This window comes from Phyllopteryx taeniolatus, chromosome 5 (genome assembly GCF_024500385.1).
Source record: "Phyllopteryx taeniolatus isolate TA_2022b chromosome 5, UOR_Ptae_1.2, whole genome shotgun sequence".
Lineage (NCBI taxonomy): Eukaryota > Metazoa > Chordata > Actinopteri > Syngnathiformes > Syngnathidae > Phyllopteryx > Phyllopteryx taeniolatus.
Window position 1 is genome coordinate 4,534,286 of NC_084506.1, and position 24,885 is coordinate 4,559,170.

A 24,885-nucleotide genomic window follows, 5' to 3' on the forward strand; every position below is an offset into this window, starting at 1 on the left:
GTCTTTGTAGATCTAGAGCAAGCCTATGACAGAGTACCCAGAGACGAACTGTGATACTGCATGCGGAAGTCTGGAGTGGCAGAGAAGTATGTTAGAATAATACAGGACATGTACGAGGGCAGCAGAACAGCGGTGAGGTGTGCTGTAGGTGTGACAGACGAATTTAAAGTGGAGGTGGGACTGCATCAGGGATCAGCCCTGACCCCCTTCCTTTTTTTTGCAGTGGTGATGGATAGGCTGACAGATGAGGTTAGACTGGAATCCCCGTGGACCATGATGTTTGCAGATGACATTGTGATCTGCAGTGAAAGTAGGGAGCAGCTGGAGGAACAGTTAGAAAGATGGAGGCATGCACTGGAAAGAAGACGAATGAAGATTAGCCGAAGTAAGACCGAATATATGTGCATGAATGAGAGGGGTGGTGGGGGAAGAGTGTGGCTACAGGGAGAAGCGATAGAAAGGGTGGAGGACTTTTAATACTTGGGGTCAACCGTCCAGAGCAATGGTGAGTGTGGTCAGGAAGTGAAGAAACGGGTCCAAGCAAGTTGGAACGGGTGGAGGAAGGTGTCAGGTGTGTTATGTGACAAAAGAGTCTCTGCTAGGATGAAGGGCAAAGTTTATAAAACAGTGGTTAGGCCAGCCATGATATACGGATTAGAGAGAGTGGCACTGAAGAGACAACAGGAAGCAGAGTTGGAGGTGGGGGAAATGAAGATGTTGAGGTTCGCTCTCGGAGTGACCAGGTTGGATAAAATTAGAAATGAGCTCATCAGAGGGACAGCCAAGGTTCGATGTTTTGGAGACAAAGTTAGAGAGAGCAGACTTCAATGGTTTGGTCACGTCCAGAGGAGAAATAGTGAGTATATTGGTAGAAGGATGATGAGGATGAAGCTGCCAGGCAAGAGAGCTAGAGGAAGACCAAAGAGAAGGTTGATGGATGTCGTGAGGGAAGACATGATGGCAGTTGGTGTTCGAGAGGAGGATGCAGGAGATAGGCTTAGATGGAAAAGGATGACGCGCTGTGGCGACCCCTAAAGGGACAAGCCGAAAGGAAAAGAAGAAGATAGGAATGTCATCCAAAGGGCATTTCCCCCCCCTCTAGGCTTCACTTTTCACCCATAGGAGCTATTCTTAGGCTTTTGTTTTCCTAGGAGTTTCACTTCCTCTTTTGATCCTCATTTTAGCTTATCAAACCCAGTTTAATCCAGTTTCCCCATTTTAGTGAGTACATTTAACCATCTGTTACTATTAGTACACCGCGTTTCTCTTGCATTATTATGGCTACGACTTACAATAACTTGTTAGCCAACACTCTCTCCTGCTCAGAGGGGGAAAAGCTCACTTCTGATCAATCTTTACAGAAATAATACATGTAGGCATAACATATTCTCCCATATCCTTAAACATACAACATGACACAAAATACTTAAATTGACACTGAAAGGTCCTATCACTCCATCATCTTTTCCTCACAAATACCCGTATGGACACAGATAATTGTGGGTTCCTAAATCTTAGTTACCAAAAATATTTGTAATAAGCTGTTACAGGTTAAATATGTTTACTAATATGCATTCATGCAATTAACGTCTCTCAGGACATCAACTCCATGCTAAAAAAGGCCCAGCAGAGGATGCACTTCCTGCGGCTTCTGAGGAAGCACGGCCTACCTATTGAGGCAGTTCCACACAGCAGTCATCGAATCAATCCTGTGTTCATCATCACAGTCTGGTTTGGCGCTGCTACAAAAAAGGACAAACTCCGACTACAACGGACAGTCAAAACTCCATCCTTCCATCTATTTTCTACAGCTTATCCGAGGTCGTGTCGCGGGGGCAGTAGCTTTAGCAGGCACGCCCAGACTTCCCTCTCCCTTTTCTGGGGGGATCCCGAGGCGTTCCAAGGCAAGCCAAAAGACTTAGTCTCTCCAGCGTGTCCTGGGTCTTCCCCGGGGTCTCCTCCCAGTGGGGCGTGCCCGGAACACCTCACCAGGGAGGTGTCCAGGAGGCATTCTAAACTTATGCCAGAGCCCACCTCATTTGGCTCCTCTCAATGCAGAGAAGCAGCGGCTCTACTCTTAGCCCCTCCCGGATGACCGAGCTTCTCACCCTATCTCTAAGGGAGAGCCCGGACACCCTGCAGAGGAAACTCATTTCGGCCACTTGTATCCGGGATCTTGTTCTTTTGACCCACAGCTCGTGACCATAGGTGAGTGTAGGAACATAGATTGACCGGTAAATTGAGAGCTTCGCCTTTCGGCTTAGCTCCTTCTTTGCCACAATGGACCGATATAAAGTACGCATCAGTGCAGGTGCTGCACCCGATCCGCCTGTCGATCTCCCGTTCCATACTTCCCTCACTCGTGAACAAGACCCCAAGATACTTGAACTCCTCGACTTGGGGCAGGATCTCATCCCCGACCTGGAGAGGGCACAACACCCTTTTCCGACTGAGGACCATGGTCTCAGATTTGGAGGTGCTGATTCCCATTCCAGCCGCTTCACACTCGGCTGCGAACTGCTCCAGTGAGAGTTGGAGATCACGGCCTAATGAAGCCAACAGAACCACATCATCTGCAAAAAGCAGAGATACAATACTAAGGCCACCAAACCGGACCCCCTCTACCCCTCGGCTGCGCCTTGAAATTCTGTCCATAAAATTTATGAACCGAATCGGTGACAAAGAGCAGCCTTGGCGCAGTCCAACCCTTACTGGGAATGAGTCCGACTTACTGCTGAATATGTGGACCAAACTCTGACTCCGGTCGTACAGGTACCGAACTGCCCGTATCAGGGGGTTCCGGTAAACCATACTCCCAAAGCACCCCCCACAGGACCCCCCGAGCGACACGGTCGAACGCCTTCCCCAAGTCCACAAAACGCATGTCGACTGGTTGGGCCTCAAGGATCCTGCTGACGGTGTAGAGCTGGTCCACTGTTCCATGGCCAGGATGAAAACCGCACTGCTCCTCCTGGATCTGAGATTCGACTTCCCGATGGACCCTCCTTTCCAGCACCCCTGAATAGACCTCGCCAGGGAGGCTGAGGAGTGTGATCCTTCTGTAGTTGAAACACACCCTCCAGTCGTCCAGAGGCACTGTCCCCGATGTCCACGTGATGTTGCAGAGGCTTGTCAACCAGGACAGCCTCACAACATCCAGAGCCTTTAGGAACTCTGAGCGAATCTCATCCACCCCCGGGGCCTTGCCACTGAGGAGCTTTTTAATCACCTCGGTGACCTCAACCTCCGAGATACGAGAGCCCGCCTCAGAGAACCCAGACTCTGCTTCCTCATGGGAAGGCGTGTCGGTGGAACTGAGGAGGTCTTTGAAGTATTCTCCTCACCGTCTCACAAAGTCCCGAGTCGAGGTCAGCAGTGCCCCATCCCCACTATAGTGTAGATGGTGCACTGCTTCCCCACTGCTGTGGGTGGACCAGAATTTCCTCGAAGCCGTCTGGACGTTGTTCTCCATGGCCACAACAGTATACCCACGACTGTTCGGCGCCTCTCACCGTGGGCAACTCCAAGGGAAACCCAAATCCATTTGTATTGTTCATCATAATGTTAAAATAAATCAAAAATTATAAATTTATTATAAATCATAATTGTTACTATTTTTTCTCTAAAGCACAGCAGTTTAACAGGTAGTTTTCCTTTCCTTTCAGTCTTGATGCATCCAAAGAAGATGGATCCCTTAGGAGATTAATCAATGACAACCACAAATCTCCAAATTGCACCATGAAAAAAGTCATCGTCAACAACTGGCCACATTTGTGCCTATTTGCTGTAAAAAACATAGAAACAGGAACTGAAGTTTAATATAACTACGGTGACTCAAAATGGCCATGGCGTACAAAGGTTAGTTGGTTAGGGTATGCATACTGATTATTCCTTGGGAGGGGGAGGTGCCGTTAAAATGTGCTAATTAGTAGCTAGTTTTGTATTTTGCCATTTATATAAATCAGGTTATTGTGTTTTGATATTATCCATCCATCCATTTTCTGAACCGCTTCTCCTCACTCGGGTCGCAGGCGTGCTGGAGCCTATCCCAGCTATCATCGGGCAGGAGGCGGGGTACACCCTGAACTGTTTGCCAGAATTCCAGGTGACAAACATGCAGTATCCAGCTAAAGCAGGACAACGAGACATTTACTGCAGGTCAAACGTCCGAGGACTCAAAGGAAGATGATGCCAGCACACAGGTAATGGAGTAATGTAGACACTGTCTTAAATAACTGATCATATGGAAATGTACAGTATATTGCTTACATCGTCACATGATGACTTTCCTGATACAGCTGATCTGACAGAATTACTCATCGGCTGTTGTGATAGACTCCTGATTGAGAGAACTGTTTACCGGACCGACACCTTTCCAGTCTTATCCTAATGGGGCCCAATTAACCTCATACACAGATATATTTCTAGTCTTGCTGTATTACACACTTTTCTCGTCTAGCCCTGATGGGGCGCTGACGTGGGGGCGTGACTCTTAGGTCATTTTACCCAATTTTAGGTACACGTTTCAATTTCTAAACCAAGTGAGTAGAAGTGTCCTTTTATAGTTGTTGAACTATTATAGGTTTTAAAACTGTGTTTTGAATACAGTCCAACGCAGCGTCTGTTATGTTGTTGTGACACTTATCCTACATCATGATTGTGATCAGTTCTTTGTGTTCTTGTCCTTTATCTGAATTCCAGGTGACAAACATGCAGTATCCTGCTGTTGCAGGACAACATGAGACATATACTGCAGATCAAACGTCCAAGGACTCAAAGGAAGATGATACCAGCACACAGGTAATGGAGTAATATAGACACTGTCTTAAATAACTGATCATTTGGAAATGGACAGTATATTGCTTATATCGTCACATGATGACTTTCCTGATACAGCTGATCAGACAGAATGAGTAATTGGATGTTGTGATAGACTCCTGATTGAGAGAACTGTTTACCAAACCGACACCTTTCCAGTCTTATCCTAATGGGGCCCAATTAACCTCAAACACAGATATATTTCTCGTCTTGCCGTATTACACACAATTATTCTCGTCTTTCCCTGATGGGCCCCTGACGTAGGTGCCTGACCCTTAGGTCATTTTACCCAATTTTAGTCACACCTTTCAATTTCTAAACTAAGCTAGTATAAGTGTCATTTTATACTTGTTGAACTATTATGTTTTAAAACTGTATTTTGAATACAGTCCAGTTTAGCGCCTTATATATTGTTGTGAAACTTGTCCTCCACACACACACACACACTTTTGTATCTAGTCTTACCTTAATGGGGCCCTTCCGCAGGTGTTTACTTAATTTTATTGACGCTATTCAGATTAAAAACCAAGTGAGTACAATTGGCATTTTTACACTTTTTGAATTCTTAAGTTATTAAAAGGTGATTTTGAATAGGATCCAATGCAGCACCTTGTGTGTTGTTGTGACACTTGTCTGACATGATTGTGATCAGTTCTTGTTTTCTTGTCTTTTATCTGAATTCCAGGTGACAAAAACACAGTATCCTGATGTCGCGGTCAAATATGAGACATTCATTGTAGATCAGACTTCCAACAATGACTCAAAGGGAAATGATTTTAGCACACAGGTACTGGAGTCATAGACACTGTCTTAATAGCTTTTAATTTTTTTAAATGCACAGTGTATTATTTAGTTTGTTACATTACTTTTCTGATTCAACTGTTCAGACTTACAGAATTTTGTGGAAGACTCCTGATTAAGAAAACAGTTTATCTGACGGAAACCTTTCCAGTCTTGTTCTACTCGGGCCTAATTAAGCTCATACACAGGTATGTTTCTCGTCTTGCCTTATTACACACGTTTCTAGTCTTGCCCTGATGGGGCCCTGACGTGGGGGCCTGACTCTTAGGTCCATCCATCCATCCATTTTCTGAGCCGCTTCTCCTCACTAGGGTCGCGGGCGTGCTGGAGCCTATCCCAGCTGTCATCGGGCAAGAGGCGGGGTACACCCTGAACTGGTTGCCAGCCAATCGCAGGGCACATAGGAACAAACAACCATTCGGACTCACAGTCATGCCTACGGGCAATTTAGAGTCTCCAATTCATGCATGTTTTTGGGATGTGGGAGGAAACCGGAGTGCCCGGAGAAAACCCACGCAGGCACGGGGAGAACATGCAAACTCCATACAGGCGGGGCCAGGGATTGAACCCGGGTCCTCAGAACTGTGAGGCTGACGCTCTAACCAGTCGTCCACCGTGCCGCGACTCTTAGGTCATTTTACCTAATTTTAGTCACACCTTTCAATTTCTAAACAAAGTGAGTATAAGTGTCATTTTATACTTGTTGAACTATTATAGGTTTTAAAACTGTATTTTGAATACAGTCCAGCGCAGCGCCTGATATGTTGTTGTTACACTCATCCTACATCATGATTGTGATCAGTTCTTTATGTCTTCTTATCCTTTATCTGAATTCCATGTGACAAACATGCAGTATCCTGCTGTTGCAGAACAACATGAGACATTTACTGCAGCTCAAACGTGCGAGGACTCAAAGGAAGATGATGCCAGCACACAGGTAATGGAGTAATGTAGACACTGTCTTAAATAACTGATCATTTGGAAATGTACAGTATATTTCTTACATCGTCACATGATGACTTTCCTAATACAGCTCATCAGACAGAATTACTCATCGGATGTTGTGATAGACTCCTGATTGAGAGAACCTTTTACCGGACCGACACCTTTCCAGTCTTATACTAATGGGGCCCAATTAACCTCACACACAGATATATTTCTAGTCTTGCCATATTACACACACGTTTCTTGCCTTGCCCTGATGGGGCCCTGACGTAGGGGTGTTACTCTTAGGTAATATTACCCAAGTGAGTATAAGTGTCCTTTTATACTTGTTGAACTATTATAGGTTTTCAAACTGTATTTTGAATACAGTCCAGTGCAGCGCCTTATATATTGTTGTGAAACTTGTCCTACACACATACACTTTTGTATCTGGTCTTACCCTAATGGGGCCCTCCCGCAGGTGTTTACTTAATTTTATTGACGCTATTCAGATTCAAAACCAAGTGAGTACAAATGGCATTTTACACTTTTTGAATTCTCAAGGTTTTAAAAGGTTATTTTGAATATGATCCAATGCAGCACCTTGTGTGTTGTTGTGACAGTTGTCCGACATGATTGTGATCAGTTCTTGTTTTCTTGTCCTTTATCTGAATTCCAGGTGACAAAAACACAGTATCCTGATGTGGCAGTCAAATATGAGACATCCATTGTAGATCAGACTTGACAATGACTCAAAGGGAAATGATTTTAGCACACAGGTAATGGAGTCATAGACACTGTCTTAATAGTTTTTAATTTTTTAAATCCACTGTATATTACTTAGTTTGTTACATTACTTTCTGATACAACTGTTCAGACTTACTGAATGTTGTGGTAAAATATTTTTGACCAAGTCTGTCGTCCTTGGGCGTAGCTAAAATGGCGCTTAGTAAAGAGTTTCCCCTTCCCCACTTTATAAGAATTCAAAGTGCCTTGCTTCAAACAATCTATCCATTGCAATTGCGAGTTACTTGGTTATAATCACATTGCTCATTTCTACCACAACAGCATGCAGTTAGCTAGCTAGATATGCCTACACCCCAGAAATGCATCTTACCCGGATGCTTCAAGTTAAAGAACAGCTAAGTGAGTCATTATTCTAAATTCCTAAAAAGTGAGAACAACCAAGGGGATTACCAGGCAGCTGCTAAGGTATGTACCAGTAGTCGTTGTTGCCGTGTGTACTCCGTCACTTTAACACTGCCTTCAGACCAGCCTCCAGTGGAAAAGAGTATAAGTCAAGCCAGCCACCATTTTCTTTGTATTGGCTGTATTTACATGAAGTTTGCACTTATGGCCTATAGATTGAGTCCCTACACTACACAGCAACCACCATGTCAACATGGTGTTTTTTTGTGAATCGGCAGCCTTTTATATAACGCCTTATTGTTGCTGGAAAGAAAATACTCAACCATTTCTGTACCTAACATTGTATTATCAGAAACAAAAAAAAAAGAATAATAGAGAACTATACTTGTGCCTTTGTATTGAGTATAACCAAATGAGATACACAAAAATGCATGCCTTATAACAGGGAATACCCAGGTAATACCATACTTTAATGATCAGAAAATATTAAAACAAAAATCAAAAGCCGAAATGGTTCTATTCCTTGTTTTTAAACACATCTCAATGTAAATGCCAATTAATGCGAGCTAAGATTCTGAACTTTTCTTATATTCATCCTTTGAGCTTAAACTGAGATGTCTCCATTATACGGTTCAACTAAAACTTGTCATATGTGTGTGTGTTCCGGGTTTTGTCTTCCCCCCTGTTTCACACACACCTGCTCATGTGAGCATCTTCATCACCTGTGCCTCGTTCACCCTAATTACCCCTTGTATATAACCTCGTGTCTCATTTCCTCTCGTTGCCAGTTCGTTGTACCTTGTCGTCGCGTTCCAGCATTCCTTGTTTCCACGTCATAGATTCACAGTAAGATCTGACCCTGTTCCGATTATCGACCTTGTCTCTTTGCCTCATGTTTTTGGATACTGTTGCCTCTCTTGGATTGCCTGCCTGTGTACCGACCTATGCCCGTCTATTAAACCTCTCTTTTTGGAAACTGTCAATTTGTTTTGGAGTCGTGCATTTTTGGGTCCTATCCTCTGTTCCGTTCATGACAGAACGAACTGGCCAGAACATGGACCCAGCAGACTCAGACCCGGTGCGCAAAGCCCTTCAAGCGCAGGGTCAACGCCTCGCGAAGCAGGATGAGCAGATTGCCGCCCTCCACCTTCATCTAGAGGGACTGTCAAGGAATCAGGACAATATGATGAGACAGGTGGCCTCGCAGTTTGAACTTCTTTTGAATTTTTTTCAAGAGAAGGAACCAGTGGGCACCACACCCAGTACTGCCACGGTATTTCCGTGTGAAGTAGTCACCATGCAGCCACCTGCCACCTCCGCTGCTGTCTGCCCACAGCTCTCTCGACCGGAGAGGTTCTCTGGAGAATCTGGGAACATTAAGCCGTTCATCACGCAGTGCGAACTCCACTTTGAACTGCAGGCAGCCGCCTTCCCCACCGAGCGGGCAAAGATCGCATTCGTCATTTCCCACCTGACTGGTCGTGCGGAGGCGTGGGCTACTGCTGAATGGAGCCGCAATTCCGCCGCGTGTCATTCATGGGCTCGTCAAGACTATGGAGCAAATTTTTCAATTTTCCACTCCTGATCGTGAGGCAGCTCGCTCCCTTGTCACCTTACAACAAGGCAAGCGCAGGGTGTCAGATTACGCGATTGAGTTTCGCATTCTAGCAGCTGAGACTCATTGGAATAATCGGGCGCTACTCGATGCCTTTTTTCAAGGACTATCCCCCGCCGTCAAGGATCATTTAGTCCTGCTAGACCTGCCACCCGACTTGGACACTCTCATCGCTCTCGCCCTCAAGATCGACAGAAGGCTTTTGGATCGCAAGCTGGATGGAGATCGGCGGAGGGATGCTTCACCGCGCACTTGGAGGACGAGCCTCTGTGACAAGCCAAACCAAGGCAGATTCCCTGCTGCCAGTCTCAATCCACTGGCTAGCGTCACCACGGATGAGCCCATGCAACGGGGCAGGTTCCGTCTCTCCTCTGAGGAACGTCAACGCCGGCTGAGGGAAGGGCGGTGCTTCTACTGCGGTCAGTTGGGTCATTCCGTGAGCAACTGTCACGTCAAAGTTGCCGGTGCCGGTAGCCAGGGCACGGGAGAGGTGAGTCTGAATTTCATTAAGGAAGACCCTACACGGGTTCTTCCTAAAGTGACACTATGCTCTCCTGATTTATCTCAAGTGCCCACCTGTTATCAGGATATTAAAGATGTTTTTTCCAAGTCCAAGGCCAAATCCCTTCCACCCCACAGACCTTATGACTGTGCTATTGACTTGCTGCCTGGAACCACACCCCCACGAGGGAGGTTGTTCTCTCTTTCAGGGCCGGAAAACAAGGCCATGAAGGAATACGTAGAAGAATCACTGGCAGCCGGGATCATTCGCCCATCTTCATCCCCTGCGGGAGCAGGATTTTTCTTCGTGGACAAGAAAGACAAGACCCTGCGACCCTGTATCGATTACCGGGGTCTCAATGAGATCACGGTAAAAAACAGGTACCCTCTTCCACTCATCTCCACCGCCTTTGAGTTCCTGGAGGGAGCCAAGATTTTCACAAAACTGGACTTAAGAAATGCATATCATCTAGTCAGGATAAGGGAGGGGGATGAATGGAAAACAGCATTTAACACACCAACGGGACATTATGAATATTTGGTAATGCCTTTTGGGCTTACTAACGCTCCAGCTGTTTTCCAGAACCTTGTCAACGATGTCCTGCGCGACATGTTGAATGTTTATGTTTTTGTTTATTTAGATGATATTCTGATATTCTCCCCGGATGAGGAGACTCACATTATTCATGTCCGCTCTGTTTTGCAGCAGTTACTGCAGAATCAACTCTATGTCAAGGCTGAGAAATGTGAGTTCCACCAGGCGTCCGTTTCTTTTCTGGGTTTCGTCCTGGCTCAAGGTGAAGTCAAGATGGACCCTTGCAAAGTCGATGCCGTTATTAATTGGCCTACTCCCACGTCACGCAAAGATGTACAAAGGTTCTTAGGGTTCGCAAACTTCTACAGGAAATTCATCAGGAATTTCAGTTCTATAGCCTCTCCTTTGCATGATCTTACCTCGCCACACAAACCTTTTGTATGGAACCCGCTTTGTCATGCAGCTTTTCAAAAACTTAAGTCGAGCTTTACCTCCGCTCCCATCCTTACTTTGCCAGATCTCAAACAGCAGTTTGTGGTAGAAGTCGATGCGTCTGATGCCGGAATAGGCGCAGTGCTCTCCCAGAAGTCTCTCAAGGATGAGAAGTTACATCCTTGTGCGTTTCTCTCCAAAAAATTGACCCCAGCTGAAAAAAATTATGACATTGGCGACCGTGAACTGTTGGCAGTCAAGGTGGCTTTGATGGAGTGGAGGCACTGGCTAGAGGGGGCACATACTCCGTTTTTAGTATGGACAGATCACAAGAACCTTGAATATATTAAAACTGCCAAAAGATTAAATGTGAGGCAGGCTAGATGGGCTCTTTTCTTCTCTAGATTTAATTTTACGTTATCATACCGACCGGGTTCTAAAAATGGTAAGCCAGATGCTTTGTCACGCATTTTCTCCGAGGAGAGTTCTTTGTCCGACCCTAAGACTATTTTGCCTAAGTCATGCTTCATTTCCGCTTTTATTTGGGACATTGAGACTGCGGTTGAAGGGGCTCTGAAAGACACTCCTAGCCCTGAAGATTGCCCCGAGAACAGGCTTTATGTGGTTCCGACCTTAAGGGGAAAAGTCATCCACTGGGCTCACACGAACCGAACGGTATGTCACCCAGGCATTTCCAAGACGCTATCAGTGGTCGAACAGCGCTTTTGGTGGCCTAATGTTAGGAGGGATGTTAGCGATTACGTCAATGCTTGCCAGGTATGTGCTGCTAACAAGGCCTCTCATCAACGTCCTTCTGGGGAGTTGCGACCCCTGCCAATACCACAACGTCCTTGGTCAGACATTTCCGTAGACTTTGTTACAGGATTACCGGCCTCTAAAGGCAATACCACCATTCTTACAGTTGTTGACAGGTTCTCTAAGATGGCGCACTTCATTGCACTTCCAAAACTCCCCTCAGCTAAAGACACTGCCGAGCTAATGATTAATCAGGTTTTTAAGTTCCATGGTTTCCCCAAGAATGTGGTGTCTGATAGGGGTCCCCAATTCATTTCGCAATTTTGGAAGGAGTTTTGTAAACTCATAGGTGCTACCGTCAGTCTGTCATCCGGGTTTCATCCTGAAACCAACGGCCAAACCGAGAGGCTGAACCAGGACCTGGAGACGGGGCTTCGATGTCTCGCTTCACAGGAGCCGCGATCCTGGTCTCAGAAACTGGTTTGGATCGAATTCTCCCACAATTCCCTCCCCTCTGCATCCACTGGTCTATCGCCTTTTCACGTTGTGCATGGTTACCAACCATCTCTGTTTCCTGCCATAGCCCCAGAATCCACAGTTCCAGCGGCATTAACCTTGGTGAGACGCTGTAGGAGGACCTGGGAGCGAGCCCGCCAGATGCTGCTGCGCTAGGGACGGTCCTACAAAGCCGCTGCTGACCGTCGGAGGACACCGGCCCCGAACTACAAAGTGGGTCAGCGAGTTTGGCTTTCGACCAAACATATTCCACTCCGGGTGGAGTCCAAGAAGCTCGCTCCCAGGTTCGTTGGGCCCTTCCCCATCACAAAAATAATCAACCCTGTCACCGTGAAGCTGAGGCTCCCAAGGTCTATGCGGGTCCACCCTACTTTTCACGTCAGCCTACTCAAGCCAGCCCGGGAGTCCCCTCTGGTCCCGCCTTCCAGGCCCCCTCCTCCCCCCCGGTTTGTGGATGGGGGCCCTGTCTTCTCTGTGAAGCGGCTGTTGTCATCTCCTCGGAGGGGCAGGGGGTTTCAATATCTGGTGGACTGGGAGGGCTATGGGCCTGAGGAGCGTTCCTGGGTACCGTCTGCGTTTATCGTGGATGATTCGCTCATTCGGGACTTCCACGTTGCGCATCCAGGGGCCCCAGGGCCGTCTGGGGCCGGCCGTTAAGGGGGGGGGGGGGGGGGGGGGGGGTACTGTCATATGTGTGTGTGTTCCGGGTTTTGTCTTCCCCCCCTGTTTCACACACACCTGCTCATGTGAGCATCTTCATCACCTGTGCCTTGTTCACCCTAATTACCCCTTGTATATAACCTCGTGTCTCATTTCCTCTCGTTGCCAGTTCGTTGTACCTTGTCGTCGCGTTCCAGCATTCCTTGTTTCCACGTCATAGATTCACAGTAAGACCTGACCCTGTTCCGATTATCGACCTTGTCTCTTTGCCTCATGTTTTTGGATACTGTTGCCTCTCTTGGATTGCCTGCCTGTGTACCGACCTATGCCCGTCTATTAAACCTCTCTTTTTGGAAACTGTCAATTTGTTTTGGAGTCGTGCATTTTTGGGTCCTATCCTCTGTTCCGTTCATGACAAAACTAAAACCTTGGCTTGCTATTGAATGCTTTTGGAGGGTACTGTATGGTATAAATCCAATTGTGTTTCAGTTCTTAAGATTTAACTTTAACCTTTAACGTGTTGTTTTAATGACTACTTAGGTAAGAAAAATGTGATTAAAAGAAAATGGATACCTTCAGAAGTGGATGCAGAGGAGAGACATCTAAGCAAGTATATGAAGTTGAACCAGGTACCAGGTAAAGACGAATGCCAGAATTGTATTGATGCAGAAATTGACAGGCTTGGAGCAAGAGACTGGAGAGCAGTCAAGTATTATGGCAACAACAGAATTACTTCTCTTTATTTTGTGTATTTGTAAATCAAACGCTAGTTCACAGAATGTCTTGTGCTTTTGGAAGAACCAGTTGCTATACACTAGTACCGAGCTTAAATGTTTTATGTTTGTTTTTTAAATAATTTACAAATTTAATCTGGAATTTTGTATTGTATTAAATTCTTCCTGGTTTGGGATATGTTGCACATGAGGGCACGAGTCATGAGTATATGTTATAAAGGCGAGCCACGGTAGAGACTGAGGTACCCGTTGGTCTAAGAATGGTTTGCATCATTCAAATAGAAAGATTCTTATCTTTCCAATAATGAGTTGCATGATTATGTTAAAAAATGATAGTGGTGTACATAAACTGAGTCTGTCTTTATAATTAGACAACAATAGTTTGATTACCCAATGAAGATCAAAGATGACAACCTGTTTGCCAGAAACACTTTTCAAGGGCCATTTGCCACCTTACCTTCCATAGCAGCATGAAGCTTGACAAATGAGGACCCAATGGGATAGTTCAACTACGTGACGAGCACCGGCCTGTGCCTTGCCTTTGCTTCCTCTTTTCAACCGACTGTCGCCGGGTGAAGTGGGAGGAATCATCAAGTTACCTCAACCTATTCTAAACAATTTAGTCCCTGCGACAACACAAAAACTAGAGATTTGTGTGTGTGTGTGTATGTGTGTGTGAATTTGTGGAAGTGGACCTCACCAAGTTTGGAATACTAGGAACAGAGCCCCAGAAGTGACCAAAAAAACTAGCATGGAGGAGAACAGTTTCAAATTCTATAAACTTTAAGTGATATTTTTGATTGGGATTTTTTTTCATGTTCCCTGATTTTTTTCAGCGCTGTAGAACCACTGGAAAGGGTGGACCCCACAAATGGAGAAATGCGAGAACGTGTGTGTGTGTTTGTGTGTGTGTGCGTGTGCGTGCATGTATGCGTGTTGTTTAATCTCATCTCATGATTTTTACTATTTATGGCGAGATGAAGTTTCATAAAGCATCGTGACACTTCGGCCACTGGTTTGAGTAATGGTCCATTTCTTGATGCTTCATCTGCACACGAAACCACCTGCTGGCCAAGTGTATAATCACAGGCAACTGTATCTTAGCCCACATAATGTGTGATGCATTGCAATATGGTGGTTGTTGTGGCACCTGGAAACAACTATGAATGACAAAAAAAAAAACGAAATATTGTGTCGACGTGAAATAATAAAATATTGTTTGAACTTATTCTGTGTGTGTGACTGTTTCCCAAATGATGGTAATCATATACAGGTACATCTAAATAAATTTAATATTGTAGAAAACTCAATTGATTTCAGTACACACACATAGAGTCATTAAACACAAATTCCTCCCTAAATTCTACATTAAAAAATAAATTCCATTGTTTTAGAATAGTTTGTTACATTATGGTCTAGTTTCTAGAGATGGTGAATTTGAATTTGCTGTAAGCTATAATCATCCAAATTATACAGGAATAAAAAAATCATGAAATATTTCAGTGTGTGTGGTGCATCTCTAGAATATAAGTTTCACTTTTTTAATTGAACTGCTTAACTAACTTAAGCTTTTGACACAATTATAATTTATTACCAGGATGGCAGCTTTTGTAATGTGTTTTTCAACTTTGGAGAGGCATAAACCCACATTTACATAGAGCTGCTTGACGGGGTCTAAATTGTTGTGTCAAAGTGTCACACGTCGCGCCAAACTCTCAACCACTTCCTAAAGCGGCCACGTGGTACAGTCGGGCAGCGATGCTTCGGACGTCACCCCTCCCCCAAATGAAGCAAGCCTCGATACACACCTCGCGGACACGCCCCCTTCATTACTCGACTCACACCTCGAAGACTCAGCACAACCCGTAATATCACTGTTTACCTTGGTATATTGTCATCGACTGTTGCACATCCATACAGAAAGACAATGACTCCCACCAATGAAGCAGGAATTAGCATCTGGGTGTAAAGTCCCAACCAGGCAAAGTACAGTCCAATCTTCTCTCCAAAGTACTTTCTAAACAAAATGACAGACAAAATGATATTTACAACCAGACAGGGAAATGATTACACTCAGTACATTTACTGTATACGCACACATAAAGTTCCCCAAGTTCATTCTGTCCATTTTTCATACTTCTCTTTTAAGTTCCAATTTACATCCACTTGGTACAAGCAGTCTTCTATAAAGTACAGTACCTGAAAGCAATACTTAAGTAAATGTACATGTTTCCTAATAGAAAAGAACTTTGGTGGAAGAGAAAGACACTTTGTAGAATATTATGAGTAAAACCACAACCCCAATTCCAATGAAGTTGGGACGTTGTGTTAAACATAAATAAAAACAGAATACAATGATTTACAAATCATGTTCAACCTATATTTAATTGAATACATTACAAAGACAAGATATTTAATGTTCAAACTGATCAACTTTATTGTTTTTAGCAAATAATCATTAACTTAGAATTTTATGGCTGCAACACGTTCCAAAACGTGGGATAGGTTGCAAAAAAGACTGAGAAAGTTGAGGAATGCTCATCAAACATCTGTCTGGAACGTCCCACAGGTGAACAGGCTCATTGTGAACAAGTGGGTGCCATAATTGGGTATAAAAGGAGCTTCCCTGAATTGCTCAGTCATTCACAAGCAAAGATGGGACAAGGTTCACCTCTGTGAACAAGTGCGTGAGAAAATAGTCAAGCAGTTTAAGGACAATGTTCCTCAACGTACAATTGCAAGGAATTTAGGGATTTCATCATCTACGTCATCATCTAGAAATCACTGCATGTAAGCGGCGAGGCCGAAAACCAACATTGAATGCCCGTGACCTTCGTTCCCTCAGGCGGCATTGCATCAAAAACCGATACCAATGTGTAAAGGATATCACCACATGGGCTCAGGAACACTTCAGAAAACCAATGTCAGTAAATACAGGTCAGCGCTACATCCGTAAGTGCAACTTGAAACTCTACTATGCAAAGCAAAAGCCATTTATCAACAACACCCAGAAACACCGCCGGTTTCTCTGGACCCGAGCTCATCTAAGATGGATTGATGCAAAGTGGAAAAGTGGGCCGACGAGTCCACATTTCAAATTGTTTTTGGAAATTGTGGACGTCGTGCCGTCTGGGCCAAAGAGGAAAAGAACCATCCGGACTGTTATGGACGCAAAGGTCAAAAGCCAGCACCTGTGATGGTATGGGGCTGTGTTTGTGCCAATGGCATGGGTAACTTACACATCTGTGAAGGCACCATTAATGCTGAAAGGTACATACAGGTTTTGGAGAAAGATATGCTGCCATCCAAGCAACGTCTTTTTCATGGACACTTATTTCAGCAAAACAATGCCAAACCACATTCTTCAAGTGTTACAACCGCGTGGCTTCGTAGTAAAAGAGTGCAGGTACTAGACTGGCCTGCCTGCAGTCCAGACCTGTCTCCCATTGAGAACGTGTGGCGCAATCTGGGGTCTAAATGACTACAGGCCTGTCGCCTTGACATCTGTGGTCATGAAGTCCTTTGAACGTCCCGTGCTGGACCACCTCAAGAGCGTCACAGGACCCCTGCTGGACCCCCTGCAGTTTGCCTACCAAGCGAACAGGTCTGCGGATGATGCAGTCAACATGGGACTCCACTTCATCCAAGAACACCTCCCTGAACTCCTTTCCTCCAAGCTTCTCCAGCTCAGCGTCTCGCCTGCCATCCGCCAGTGGATTTCTAGCTTCCTGACGGGCAGGACACAGCAGATGAGGCTGGGGGAGACAACCTTAACCACACGCAGCATCAGCACTGGGGCGCCCCAAGGTTGTGTCCTCTCTCCGCTGCTCTTCTCTCTCTACACGAACGACTGCACCTCGGATGGACGGACAGAGGGAAAGAAAGAAAGAAAGAAAGAAAGAAAGAAAGAAAGAAAGAAAGCAAGAAAGAAAGAAAGAAAGAAAGAAAGAAAGAAAGAGAAAATTACCTCACTAGTCCGATGGGCTGGTACTTGTAGAAGACACTGTAGTTTGCCCACTCCTCATACAAAAGCTGAAAAATAAATCACTATTCTTAAAATACCAACATGCCAGTGTATGGGTCTTTCTTTGGAATTCGTGCAAAGTAAAGGTTGAAAACAAAAATATATATATACCGTATATGTACTGTATATATAGTTTTGCTTGTTGTTCACAACCAAAACACATTATACCGACAATAAAGTCAATGTTACCTTTTTTTTTTTTTTTTTAACTCTACATTGTAAAAATATTTTGCGGAAACAAATATCACAAGCATGAGTGCAAGGACAATTTCATATCAGGACAGCTCATCAGAAATGTGGACTCCAACTCCAGGAACTTCAGACAGTTGACCCCTTCTAAACAGTCCCATCAGAGTTTAGTAGTATTTGTTTCTTGCATTTGGCAAAAGCTCAGTTATTCCCAAACTCTATCCTTTGTGATTTAAACCAGTGGTTATTAAACCTGAGAAGACTTGGGTAAAAAAATAAATCAAAGGAATACTTACTTTTCTGTCATTAGCCTCTGCAGTCTCTTCATCAATATCTCCCTATAGACGGAAAAATACATATATTGTACTGTGAACATGCAGTTTTGACATGGAGAGCAAGATCTTTCAGCATTTGCAATATTTAGAGGCCTTTGTCAGACTTCAAAACTGTTGCAAATGTCAGCGTCCAGAAATCTCAAGCCCCTTCTAAATCGAAATTGATTGGGCTCCTGCCCTGAAAAAAATAAAGTCGCTAAAATGTTGATGATTTGTAAAAAAAAAAAAAAAAAAAAAAACACTTGACATTTCATCTCAAATTGTGAAAAGTTGACATTTCATCTCTCTCTGCAATGTCAGACATCATTCATTAATACTTGTCATGTCTTTTAAGTTGTGTTTTTTTGTTTCAGTGACTCGGTGAGCAATGGCGCGCGGTGTCTTCGGGCCCAGCGGCTATGCACTTGCTAACCTCCATGTGCTCAATCGTTGTTTGATTCTGTCTCTATTGTGCATTGTTTCATCAGCAGTTTTTACTGTGTGCTTAGTCAGTTGATATCGGAGTTTCTTAGTTTGGATGTTTTGGCTTACGTTGTTATATTTTTCCCATGATTCCCGTTTTTCACGGTGGCACTGTCCACCTACCTTAGTTTCTTTGTCTGTAAGATTATGTATTTGTCTATTTTTGGATCGATATTTTCTTTTCTCCTGTTGCTTTGTGGTTCAGTTTTGGTACCCCCATGTTGTGAGTGCGGCTTTTGTTATATTCATGTTCTCTGAGCTCTTTATTTTATTAAAACTTGTTTTTGGGACTATTGTCTTGAGTCTGTTTTTGAGAACAGACTCAAGACAATCTTTACGGCTTTGCCGTTCATGACAATACTAACTAAAAAAAGTAATTTACATAGATACAGGAGATGTTTGAGATTTGCAAAAGCTTTTGCATCATTTGATACTTTAAGTGTATGAGTTTTCATTGTTGCTTTGCGATATCTACAATACTCACATCGTGGAGAGGGTAAGCAGCTGTATAGACACCACTACCTAAGAGACTGGTGATACCTGCCAGAAAAAAATTCATTAGTTTTGATTATAATGGTCAAAAATCTGAACGTTGCATGAAAAGAAAGCTTGCATTAAAACCCAGTATACTGTCATACATCGAGTCACATGAGACTGACGCTTATTTTGAATCGCAGTTCACTGAGAATTTAAAGCAATCTAAAAACGGAATAAAGGAACTTACTGTAGTCAATTCATACATTTCAGTCCAAAAAAAATGGGGCAGCAGAAGCTCAACTGTAAGGAACTGGGCTTTGGAACCGGAGGGTCATAATTCAACACGACAATAAAAATATTTCAATGCTGGATTGTTGTGATTAAAGCAGTATTAGTAGGCGGGCTTTTAGTTTGTCTTCTGAATAGTTATTTAAAACAGTGACTTACCCATGCTGTACTTGGCCTTGCATTTAGTCCTTTTTAGTATTTCATAAACCTAAAAGAAAAACAATATGGTGGATGCATTGCTGCAGAAACATTTACAAAATATGTAATTGAATAAAGACGGCAAAGACGGCCATTTTTTTGTTTAGTTTCAATTCAGCCGAGATGCTACATCAGAGTTTTGCTACCTTCGCCAACTACGCCAAGCCAAACATAGCTTTTCAATTAAACCTGTGTTTGTATAAATTTGTTTTTTGTTCATAACTAGCAAAACTAAAAACATCTCAACTGATATCCTTGTATCATTTCAATCCATCTGACGGGGTGCGAGCCGGGGTACACCCTGGACTAGTCACCAGCCAATCACACTGCACATATAGACAAACAACCATTCACTCTACATTTACACCAAGAATTTAGTCTTTCATTAATTTTGGAATCTGGGAGGAAGCCATAGTGCCCGGGGAAATCCCACGTGAGCACGGGGAGAACACACAGGAAGGCCGGAGCCCGGATTCAAACCCTCTAAGACCTTCCACTTTTTCCCCCTGATGAAGTCCTTTGGTGTGTTGGCTGTGTGTTTTGAGTGCGTGTGCGTCTGTGTGTGTGTGTGTGTGTGTGTGTGTATATATATATATATATATATATAGATATACATATATATATATTGTTTTGTCTGTGGTTCCTAAACCCTGTGGCACTACATAATTTGAATAAACATAGCAAAGTATGATGACTGGCTAACATATTATCTATCTATTTAAAAGGCGCTAATGAAAGTTTTCTGTATTCGTGACTCATTAATGACAGACCTCAGTTTACTTACTATTGAGCTCCTGGTTTTACTGTCAAAAAAGGAATCCTTGTCTGAAAGGTCAAACCTGGTGACACAAAAACACACAAAAATGTAAATATTTCACCACAAAAGGACACTCACTGTTGCCAACTCTTTAGCAAGTCACTATTGGCTATGCTAAAAGTCACTTGAAGCCAAATACAATGAGAATTAAGTCATTGGTCACTTTTTTGGAAAAAAATAAAATAAAATTACAGCGAGGAGGAAAAGTTGCCATCAGTACATCCACCAGCATTTTATTACATTGAACAATTACCAAATTTTTGTCATTCCCTTAAAATAATTTGAATGCAGCCATTTCTGAAACTGGGAAAAAGGCCAACTTTAAAATTGATCCTGGAATACACAAGATGGCTGTGGAGGTACTTGCAGCAGTCTTTGACCTCACCAGAGTCCAAGAATGTGCCTTAACTCACACGTTTTTTCTTTTAATTAGAATTTAATAGCCAATCAAGTTATGATCTTCCCATCCCCCTTTTATCACATAGTGATATACTTTACCAATCACCCATCAATTAAACATGCCATGATTTTAAAAAAGCATTTCAGCAGAGGAGGACATTTCTGTAGAAATTATGTGAGTACTGAAGAGCTGACAATATGTTGAAACAGTTTCGAAGATTATTTAAATTAACCAGAGAATTTGAAAACGTTCAACCTCTATGTAGTGCGATTTATTGCAGCTTTACTATAAGAGGGGTTCTTGTTTGGCTGAATTCATTGTATATGTATTAGCCCCAATGTTACGAAGCAATGGTGCTTGAATTCTATGGACTTGCTCACAGATATATTTTCTGATGACAAAAGATTTACTTGGTTGTTTAATTTCATTGTATATTTATTCATATACAAGTAATTAAAAAGGCCGGCACATTGAACGACTGGTTAGCACATCTGCCTCACAGTTCTGGGGACTGGGGTTCAAATCCCAGCCCCACCTGTTTGGAGTTTGCATGTTCTCCCTGTGCCTGGGTGGGTTTTCTTCGGGACTCCGGTTTCCTCCCACATCCCAAAAACATGCGTCGTAGGTTGATTGAAGACTCTAAATTGCCCGTAGGTGTGAATGTCAGTTCGTATGGTTGTTTGTTTCAATGTGCCCTGCGTGTGGCTGGCGACCGGTTCAGGGTGTACCCCGCCTCTCGCCCGATGATAGCTGGGATAGGCTCCAGTAGCCTGCGACCCTAGTGAGGATAAATGGTAAAGAAAATGGATGGATGGAAGTAATTAAAAAGTCGATTTTACATGATATTATGTCCCATTTGAAGTATTTTACGTCTTGGTGGAGAAGCCCTTGTTTGCAAGAACAGAGGTTAGACATTTCTTGTAGTTGGACACATATCAGAAGAGACGCTTGTCCATCCAGCCATCTTTAGAGATCTCCAAATGCTTAATGTTTCAAGGCTGTCCCATGGCAATAGGTTTCAGCTCCCTACACATCATTTCAGTAGGATTAAGGTCTCGAGACTGGCTAGGCCTCTCAATGATCTTAATTTGCTTTTTCTTAACCCATTCCTTTGTTGCCTTGATCAATGGTTTTGGGTCATTATCATACTGCAAGACAAATCATGACCCACCTTCAGTGTTCTTACAGAGGAAAAAAAGGCTCTCCTGACATTCACTATCTTAGAGTAGATGAACACTTCCTTTGAGTCATCCTATAAACCAGGGCCGGAGTGGGACTCATTTTCAGCCCTGGAGTTCCATGGCTCAGACCAGCCCACTTTAGTTCACAACTTTTTAATGAAGATGTATAATGTTAGTGTATCAAACTAAAATAGCGTACCATTCCCTCCAACATCGATATTCATATTGTATTTGATCAAAAATCTAAATTACAACTGAATGCACTTACAAGATCACGATTAGTGTTTTATGTGAACAAGTAGGAGAACATAAATACTAGTGGTGTAACGATTCATTCATTATGTACCAATTTATATTCCTACGATCCAAAGGCATCGACCTGTGCTTGGCAAGTTAGCCTTCCGTATATCAATCTATCGATTAAATTGTTTTGGTGGCTGGGCCTGCACCCATGGGGCACACCCCGAAAGGGTAACGTGGGTCCCCCTTCCCATGGGCTCACCACCATGGGGAGGGGGTATAGGGGTAGGGTGCAGTGCGAGCTAGGCGGTGGCCGAAGGCAGGGATCTTGGCGATCCGATCCTCCGCTACAGAAGCTGGCTCTCGGGACGTGGAATGTCCCCTCTCTGGCAGGGAAGGAGCCCGAGCTGGTGTGTGAGGTTGAGAAGTTCTGACTAGATATAATCGGACTCGCCTCCACACACAGGTTGGGCTCTGGTACCAGTCCTCTCGAGAGGGGTTGGACTCTCTTCCACTCTGGAGTTGCCCATGGTGAGAAGCGCCGAGCAGGTGTGGGTATACTTATTGCCCCCCGGCTCGGCGCCCGTACGTTGGGGTTTACCCCGGTGGATGAGAGGGTAGCCTCCTTCCGCCTTCGGGTGGGGGGATGGGTCCTTACTGTTGTTTGTCCCTATGCACCAAACAGCAGTTCAGAGTACCCACCCTTTTTGGAGTCCTTGGAGGGGGTGCTGTAGAGTGCTCCCGCTGGGGACTCCATCGTTCTGCTGGGGGACTTCAATGCTCACGTGGGCAATGACAGTGAGACCTGGAAGGGCGTGATTGGGACCAACGGCCCCCCCGATCAGAACCCGAGCGGTGTTCTTGTATTGGACTTCTGTGCACATCAAGGATTGTCCATAATAAACACCATGTTCAAGCATAAGGGTGTCCACACGTGCACTTGGCACCAGGACACCCTAGGTCGCAGTTCGATGATCGACTTTGTGGTCGTATCATCGGACTTGCGGCCGCATGTCTTGGACACTCAGGTGAAGAGAGGGGCGGACCTGTCACCTGATCACCACCTGGTGGTGAGTTTGCTCCGATGGTTGGGGAAGATGCCGGTCCGACGTGCCAGCCCCAAACGTATTGTGAGGGCCTGCTGGGAACGTCTGGAAGAATCCCCTGTCACAAGGAGTTTCAACTCCCACCTCCGACAGAACTTCGCACATGTTCCGGGGAAGGCGGGGGACATCGAGTCCGAGTGGACCATGTTCCGCACCTCCATTGCTGAGGCGGCCGACCGGACCTGTGGCCGTAAGGTCGTCGGTGCCTGTCGTGGCAACAATCCCCGAACCCGTTGGTGGAAACTAACGGTGAGGGATGCCGTCAAGCTGAAGAAGGAGTCCTATCAGGCCTTTTTGGCCTGTGGGACTCCTGAGGCAGCTGATGGGTACCGGCTGGCCTAGCGGAATGCAACTTTGGTGGTCGCTGAAGCAAAAACTCAGGTATTGGAGGAGTTCGGTGAGGCCATGGAGAAAGGCTTTGAGGAAGTTCTGGTCCACCATCTGGCGTCTCAGGAGGGGGAAGCAGTGCACCATCAACACTGTGTACTCCTCGACTCGGGACGTTGTGAGAATACTTTGAAGACCTCCTCAATTCCACCAACACGCCTTCCCATGAGGAAGCAGAGTCTGGGTTCTCTGAGGCGGGCTCTCCTATCTCTGGGGTTGAGGTCACCGAGGTGGTTAAAAAGCTCCTCGGTGGCAAGGCCCCCGGGGTGGATGAGATTCGCTCAGAGTGCCTAAAGGCTCTGGATGTTGTGAGGCTGTCCTGGTTGACAAGCCTCTGGAACATCACATGGACATCGGGGATAGTGCCTCTGGATTGGCAGACTGGGGTGGTGGTCCCCTTTTTAAGAAGGGTGACCGGAGGGTGTGTTCCAACTACAGGGTGATCACACTCCTCATCCTCCCTGGTAAGGTCTATTCAGGGGTGCTGGAGAGGAGGGTCCATCGGGAAGTCGAATCTCAGATTCAGGAGGAGCAGTGTGGTTTTCGTCCTGGCCGTGGAAAAGTGGACCAGCGCTACACCCTCGGCTGGGTCCTCGAGGCTGCAAGGGAGTTCGCCCAACTAGTCTACATGTGTTTTGTGGACTTGGAGAAGGCGTTCAACCATGTCCCCCTTTTTACTTGGCTGTTTCTAAACCTGTGTTACCTTTAAGAGTGTTCCTGCATTTCTGACTTGACTTAAATTTTTGGACTCAAATAAATCACTGTTAGTCGGCAATATCCAATTTCTAGTGGTATAAATTCATTATCAGTTATTATTAACTTTACAATAAATACTGTTAAATTAGTGAACAGAGAATTTCCCCATGGACAGTTCTGTTATTGTGAACATAGCATGATTATTGCTGCAGTAATAACAGCCTTTTAAATGTAGCGTATATGAATGTAAATATTGGATGGGGGGGATAGAAGTGCATGGTAATATATGATCTGAAGTTTTTTTTTTTTAAACATATGGGAAAGCACACAGATACTACTACAGCCTATCGAGAAGGACTCGGCCAGCGAGAAAGAGAGGTTTTTCGGTTCTCCTGCGTTCGCCTCTTTGCCACACCTGTGCGGTGAACCATCATGCAATACCATGAGCCTGATTGCAATACCATGAGTTTAACCACGATATCGAAATAATTATCATACAGTGAGATTAATACTGCGTTAAAGCCGTAATAACCGTAATACAGTAGGGACTTGACATATGAGTTTAATTTGTTTGTTTGCTGGTCCGCGCAGACTTTGAGGCAGGATGGGGACACATGGTCCGGGCCTACCGCTTTGTTAATCTT

The 24,885-nt window shown here is 44.6% G+C and overlaps 2 protein-coding genes across 4 annotated transcripts in view; one reads left to right on the plus strand and one right to left on the minus strand.

The window, feature by feature from the left end:
• LOC133478053 (uncharacterized) overlaps window positions 1-11,278 on the plus strand; it is a 37,604-nt gene extending 26,326 nt beyond the window's left edge. Inside the window, exons 2-10 of the mRNA XM_061773580.1 lie at window positions 3,666-3,858; window positions 4,032-4,202; window positions 4,702-4,800; window positions 5,504-5,605; window positions 5,706-5,807; window positions 5,931-6,295; window positions 6,473-6,556; window positions 7,223-10,189; window positions 10,515-11,278. Of these exons, the coding sequence (XP_061629564.1) occupies window positions 9,246-10,189; window positions 10,515-10,692 (1,122 nt within the window). The 5' untranslated portion in view covers window positions 3,666-3,858; window positions 4,032-4,202; window positions 4,702-4,800; ... (3 more) ...; window positions 6,473-6,556; window positions 7,223-9,245 and the 3' untranslated portion in view covers window positions 10,693-11,278. The remainder of the gene's footprint in view (window positions 1-3,665; window positions 3,859-4,031; window positions 4,203-4,701; window positions 4,801-5,503; window positions 5,606-5,705; window positions 5,808-5,930; window positions 6,296-6,472; window positions 6,557-7,222; window positions 10,190-10,514) is intronic.
• Window positions 1-24,885, minus strand: part of LOC133478051 (anoctamin-1-like) — a 104,942-nt gene that overhangs the window by 53,850 nt on the left and 26,207 nt on the right. For all 3 annotated transcript variants that reach the window (XR_009788550.1, XM_061773578.1, XM_061773579.1), the window contains exons 5-10: window positions 20,199-20,253; window positions 19,376-19,424; window positions 18,936-18,991; window positions 17,951-17,992; window positions 17,409-17,473; window positions 15,324-15,458 (exon numbers count right to left, since the gene is read on the minus strand). Coding sequence is in view for 2 of the 3 variants with exons in the window: in XM_061773578.1 (XP_061629562.1) it covers window positions 15,324-15,458; window positions 17,409-17,473; window positions 17,951-17,992; window positions 18,936-18,991; window positions 19,376-19,424; window positions 20,199-20,253 (402 nt within the window). In the remaining variant the exon portion in view is untranslated. The remainder of the gene's footprint in view (window positions 1-15,323; window positions 15,459-17,408; window positions 17,474-17,950; window positions 17,993-18,935; window positions 18,992-19,375; window positions 19,425-20,198; window positions 20,254-24,885) is intronic.